We start from the raw sequence: 6,000 nt of genomic DNA, 5'->3' as shown, positions 1-6,000 counted from the left end.
GGCTTTAGCTTCTCAGTGCTGTGCTTTAGCCCGCTGCGCCACCAGGGAGGGCCCTCAATTACTTTTTAAAATAATGCAGCTGTAAAACAAATTTATGTAAGTACAAACATGTCTGCAATACAAATCATATTCAGATTTACATAATGTGATTTCTGAGACTTTCTTTGGCATGAACTGTATCTTTCAAAGGTATGCATGAAGTGCTAGTTTGGGAGTTTGCCTGCTCTGCTGTGTGCTGGGTGATGAAGCACTTCCCCCTACCACTTTTCCTGTTTGAATCACTGTTTCCAGGCATATTGCGACATCATTTATCTCCTGATACAAAAATACAATTCATATTTTCCTCCCAACATTTTATGAAAATCTTCAATCAGACAGTTACTGAAATATTTTACTGTGAACACATGTATACCCCCAACTTCAATGATGCCATTAGTATTTTGTTGTACTTGCTTCATATGATTAACATCTTAAATCTCCCCATTCTCATTAGCCCACTAAATACAAGCTTGGATCTTAAAATATTTTGAGCAATATTTATCTTTGAATATGAGCAAAAATCTGCCTATTCTAATTTTTTTGGGTCACCATCAGATGAAAAATAATGGCTGTGGAGAACTTGTAGACTGCAGGAACTGATAGTTTATTGCTGTGTTTCTTGCCTGGATTTTCATAAATTGAGAAAGAGTGGTCTGCCTGGGCCCAACTGGTACCCTCTGGGACAGCATAAATTCCTGTCATCTTAATTTGACGTGATTATGCAGCACTAGATATGAATCACTGTAGGAAGAGAGAAGTCAGCTGGACTTGGAAAAAAGTTTTCATGCTGCTTCGTGCACATTTACTTAAATTTAAATCAGTTGTGTGATTTTTAAGAACTTTTTTTTTCTTCCTGAAGTCATTCTGTAAATTACTTAATTCAATTTATCTAGTTCAGTTCACTTCACTTCCCCTCGAATCTTTATGGAAGGCTGGTTGTGCCAAGAATGGCTAGGCTGGTGATTTTCAACAAGGGAGGGTGCTCATTTTGCTCCACCCTGGGGACATCTGGCAACAGAGTCACTTTTGACTGTCATGACTAAGGGTATGTGTATCAGAGTTCCCCATGACCACCCCCAATTTTGATGACTTGCTGGGAGGGCTCCTAGGACTCAGCATTTAGTCATGCTCATGAGTGATTTATCATAGAAAAAAATCAGTAAAGGGAAAATGCACACAAGTCAAAGTTTAGGGGCCCCCTCCCTTGGCCAGCTAGCTCTCTTGGGTCCCTAGCACAGTGGTGTCACTGAGGATGGGCAGTGCACCAGTGAGTTGTGACCAGGCTCGTAAAGTGTCACTTTCCCTGGGATGCTCCTGTGAGGTGCAGCGCTCAGAGTTTGATGGGAAGGTAATCACATGGGCAGTGGCACAGGCCAGCATTTCGGAGCCCTGGAAGGGAAGTAGGTGTTCAGCATAGACCATATTGTTTGGGCATGGTGGGGATACTCCCCATGTTGAAGTTTGCAGGGCCAGTCGAGGTCAGTGCGGTGGGAGGGCCCTCGGAAGACAGCAGCAGGCCTGCTGTGTTGGCTCTGTCCCACTTCAGGTGCGCCCAGCACCTGGTGTGTGGGGCCATGGGCTTGCCCATCTCCACGTTACACAGGGCAGCTGCCACAGCCGAGAGTGCTGGTTCTGAGGGCAGTGCTGGGCGGAGCCCAGGTGAGGCAGAGGTGAGCCCGCCTCTGAGCAGCGACGGGGCTGCCAGGCAGCTCAGCCGGCTCTGCCCTCGGCCTTTCTGATGGTGGCCTGGACTCGGCCCTGCCGAACGGCAGCGTCTAGTCTTGCCAGTGTGATCTGGCTGTCTTATTTAGGGCTCTGAATTCCCTCCAGATTTAATGCAGGCATGGGAGAAACTGAGAAGGAGATATTTAGTGGGAACAAAGGGGGGAGTGTACCATGCTGAGTGGTACTTTTTTTTTTCTTCTTCAAATAATTAGTTTCAAAGATTTCAACTGCTATGTTGGTGGTATTTTCTTAGTAACTTAATCTCCAGTTTTTATGTGTAGTGAAACTGAAATTAAGATCTTTACCTAGATCACTTAAGGCCTCAGTTTCTGAAGTTCTGTGGCTCAGTGAGTAGGTGGCGTGAGACTGTGTCCTCCAGGGTAGCAGGGGAGTTGCAGGCTGCTTTGGGGCAGCTGGCGCCCACCTCCCCACAGCTTGCACTTTGGTCCTGCTGGTGTTTTATAAAAAATACTCCCATTCTCCTGGAGGAAAAAGGACCAAGAAAGAAAAGGAAAGAAAAGAAAGCAAAGCCAGCGAGTCCCCAGAATCATCAGCCCCCCCAGGGGCTCGGGAGAAGCAGGGTGCTGACCACGGCAGCATTGGGTTTTGCTGCTCTTTGTGAGAGTGGATTTGTGAGGGGTTCCCACATCTCCTGAGGGCTCCCTAGAGCAGGGAGAACTTTGTTCTTACTTTTATCTTAAAGCTCTCAATATTTTTTCAATGGGAAGCTGAGGCTTGTTTCTATTGATAGTTTCTTCTCGCAGCTGTGTTGGCCTCAGCTGGAATTCTTGTTATTTTCTCTTTAAAAGGAACTAAATTGGGAGTTTTCAACTGTCACCATTGAGCGTGAGTTCAGATTCACAGCATGGTGTCAGTTAAACTTAGACATCGGCACTCCTGGGAGGAAACATGAAGGTCGAAGCTCATAATTTCAGCCCTTGAAAGAAAAGCAAGTGCACCTTAAAATTCCGTTTGCTTGGAGCTGAAACAGGGCATCTGCCGCCCCTCTGTGAGGCCAGGAAGGGCCAGGTTGCAGGCTGCTTGCGGGCGTCTGCGCCTTCTGTCAGAAACGGAGCAGTGGTGGGGGGCAGGGGCCCGGGCCTGAACGCCACAGGCAGAGCTGCTGCTGACAGGGCGCCTCACTTGCTGGGCTCCGGAGTGCCCTTTAGCACCACGTGCTCACTGACGTGTTGCTTTCGATGTCCGTGGGGTGGCAAGTGTCAGAGGCCACGCGCTCATGCTGGCGTCTCCCATCCCATGCAGCACCTTGAGCTTCGCCTCGCCCATGTTTACAGCTCCCTGTGCAGTGAGTGCTCTGGCTCCCATGCTCATCGGGTCTTTATTTACCTGACCAGCTCTCTTGTATAGAGCTAGAATTCTGTTCTGCCGCTGTCCCTCGAAATGTGGCTGAGAAACTGATTTTAAATTTTTACTTAACCTCAGTGGCCTCAGGTGGCCAGCTGCCCCAGGGTGGTGAAGTGTAGGGAGTCTGTGGATCCCTTTCTTCCCTGACAGTACTGTGGGAAATGCCCTGTTGCCTTCAGTTCAGGTGTGTGAGGAAATTGCTACAGAAATGGTCCTTTGGACTGGGAAGCAGCGGGGCTGCGGTGTGTGTCGCTGTGTGGGGGGCTCGGTCAGTCTGGCTGGCCAGACCGTGTTCCCCTTCCCCTGCCCTGCTCTGCCTTTGGACCCAGGGCTTGATGCTCAGCAGGCGAGGACAGGCTTCTCAGGTAGAACGTGATGATGACTCAGCTGTGCCTCATGCGAGAGCGAGGTAGTCCCAGGCAGAACCACCAAATGGTCTGAAGTGAAAGGAAAACGAAACACTTGCCCCTCTTACTCCGAGGACGGATGAAAAAGAGAGATGGGCTCAGAGAGTGTGGCTGTGGTCCTTTCCCATGTGCACAGCTTTCGTTAGCTTTCTGGTGACCTCCTGTGGGCCGCCCGACAGTCACCTGGCTTGAGGCCGAGTTGCGTGAGTGCCGCTGCTGCTGGACGTGAGGGCCGGTTCATTTCTTCCTGGAGATGTGTTTTGTTACTCTTTTCTTTGACAGTGATCCCGGGGGTCCTCTGCTTGGATAGTGTTTGTGTCCTATAGCCTCTACTTTGTGGGACAGTTGCCTTCAGGCTTACCATCTGGTCTCCCCAAAATCTTATTCCTTGATGCCTGGCTTACTGACTTTGCTTACTAACTTTCAGAGACCTAAATGGCCAATGCTATCTTCGCACCATTTTCTTGAAGCATCCCCGTTACCAGGTTGTTAGGACTGAGCGATCCCTCTGAAGAATAGCCTGGCCTGCTCAGTTTCTCTCTTCTGTGTGCACACACTCACTTTTACAGGTTTACAGCGTGCTTGCTAGGTTGGGGAGGTGGGGGGGAACCAGCCTTTCCTTGAAGCATTAAGAACTTTTTCCAAATAAAAACCTTTCATGGTCGCCTGATATTTTAGATGGGTCCTACCTTTCTTAGTGTGTTTTACGTATTCAGCAATCTACAGAGTGTAATCGAAGTCGGGGGGTGCGAAGCTTGACGAGAAATCACTGTCCTATGTCCGGTATCAGCGTCTGTCCCTCTTAGATTAATGTACCAGCTGCGATTTCCAGTCACCTCTTCTCTTCCGCAGCCCACGGCGATACTTCCTCCTGTCATCTCAGATGGGTCTCCACCCGGAGTACAGGGAGGAGCTGGAGGCCCTCCAGGCCAAGCACGGCGAGTCCCTGCTCGTGCTGGATAAATGCACCAACCTCTCCGAGGGTGTCCCTGCCGCACGCAGGCGCTGCCGCCAGCACCAGGCCTTCGACTACCCCCAGGTGCTGCAGGTGCGTGTCATTCTGACCTCTCGGGGCCCCGTGGGGGTCACCCCAGCACACGGCATCGGTGCCCGGGCGCGTCTGGGAGGACACCCACAGGGTGAGTTCAGCAGATGCGCAGGTCGCCCGGGCGCTGGCGTGTCCCGTGCGCGCGGCCGCCCGGCTGCGTTCCTTACGCCTCCAGGTGAAAAGCTGCCTGGACGGAGCGCCCGTGTTTGGCGCTTACCTGTATCCCTCAGTCCGCCCGAGGAACCTCCGTCATGGCGGGGGCGCCTGTGTGCCTGAGTCAGCGAGCCGTCCGGGGCAGAGTCAGTTCTGCAGGAGCGGGGGCCTTTCTCTGTTGTTACTGTTTGTCTTTCGGCCGCCCCCTTAGCACGCCGGCCAGGGGCTGGTCGCTTACTTGCTTCTCCAGGGACACAAGGGCCTCACGAGGGGGTGTTGAATTTTGTTCCGTTGAGTACTTAAAATACAGCCAGGTCAGTTCAGGGAGAAACACTGAGGTGGTGTGAATTTTATTTATTTTTTTGGCTGTCCAAAGGCCCATGCCTAGATTGTTAAAATACTTTCTCTCAAAAAGTGCTGCATCTCCGTCTGGAATGTCTGCCTGATAACAGTGGTGATGTGAGCAGGGGTATTTATAGTAACCTTTGTCTAGACAGGAAGAATGGTTATCAGCACGTGTGTCCACATCTGGAGGCCGGTGCTGCGCTCAGGGCGCCATGACTGATTCTCCCCTTCCACTCTCAGGGCCTTCTCATCCCTCCCCGGAGGAGGGGGGCAGGTTGAGTCTCTTTGTATTGTCCTGAGCTCTCCTTCTTTCTAGCTTTCAAGAATAAATGGTGTTTTCTTTTTTCTTGAATAGGCAAAAACTGGAAGGCACTGAGTGTCAGAGGTGGGACCTCATTTTGGTTGACCTGTCATGGCTGTTTTTTCCTCCTGTACATCTCTTCCCCAGACATGCCCCGTGTTGAGTGGGCTTGAGGGAGTGACAGGAAGAAAGTCGTGGCGATTTTGCATTTTGTCTGGGTGACTGTTTCATTCAGAACCTATGTGGCTGCTTCCCGACACGAGCACCTTCTGCGGTAACCAGGTGCGCTGCTAGATGCTGTGGAGAAGGGCAGTGGCACTTGCCTCCTAGGAGCTCTCTGGTGAGCCCGATGTGCCCACACAGAACCATCGCCTCGCCAAGCAGGCCGGGTCAGCCTGCCCGCCGTGTTCGGGAGCCCGGGCTGCTGGGCAGAGAGCAGGGCGTTGAGGGCCCCGGGAGCACGCAGACATGGTGTGAGTGACCCTGGAACAGCGGCAGAGGTAGGGAAGTGACCCTGAGAAGTGGCCGTGTGGCACTTTGCCACCAGTTAGGTGTTTCAGATTCTACTGGTGTGAGCTGTTACTGCTTAGCCTTTTTCCTTAGGGTGCTTCATTCAG

The 6,000-nt window shown here is 51.3% G+C and overlaps 1 protein-coding gene across 1 annotated transcript in view; it reads left to right on the top strand.

Annotated features, from left to right (window-relative positions):
• Window positions 1-6,000, top strand: part of EXT2 (exostosin glycosyltransferase 2) — a 102,150-nt gene that overhangs the window by 9,197 nt on the left and 86,953 nt on the right. Inside the window, exon 4 of the mRNA XM_004682888.2 lies at window positions 4,389-4,584. Coding sequence (XP_004682945.1) covers window positions 4,389-4,584 — 196 coding nt within the window. The remainder of the gene's footprint in view (window positions 1-4,388; window positions 4,585-6,000) is intronic.

This window comes from Condylura cristata, unplaced genomic scaffold (genome assembly GCF_000260355.1).
Source record: "Condylura cristata isolate star-nosed mole 26May11 unplaced genomic scaffold, ConCri1.0 scaffold00015, whole genome shotgun sequence".
Lineage (NCBI taxonomy): Eukaryota > Metazoa > Chordata > Mammalia > Eulipotyphla > Talpidae > Condylura > Condylura cristata.
The sequence above is the reverse complement of the archived record's forward strand: the minus strand, read 5'-3'. Positions and strand labels throughout refer to the sequence as shown.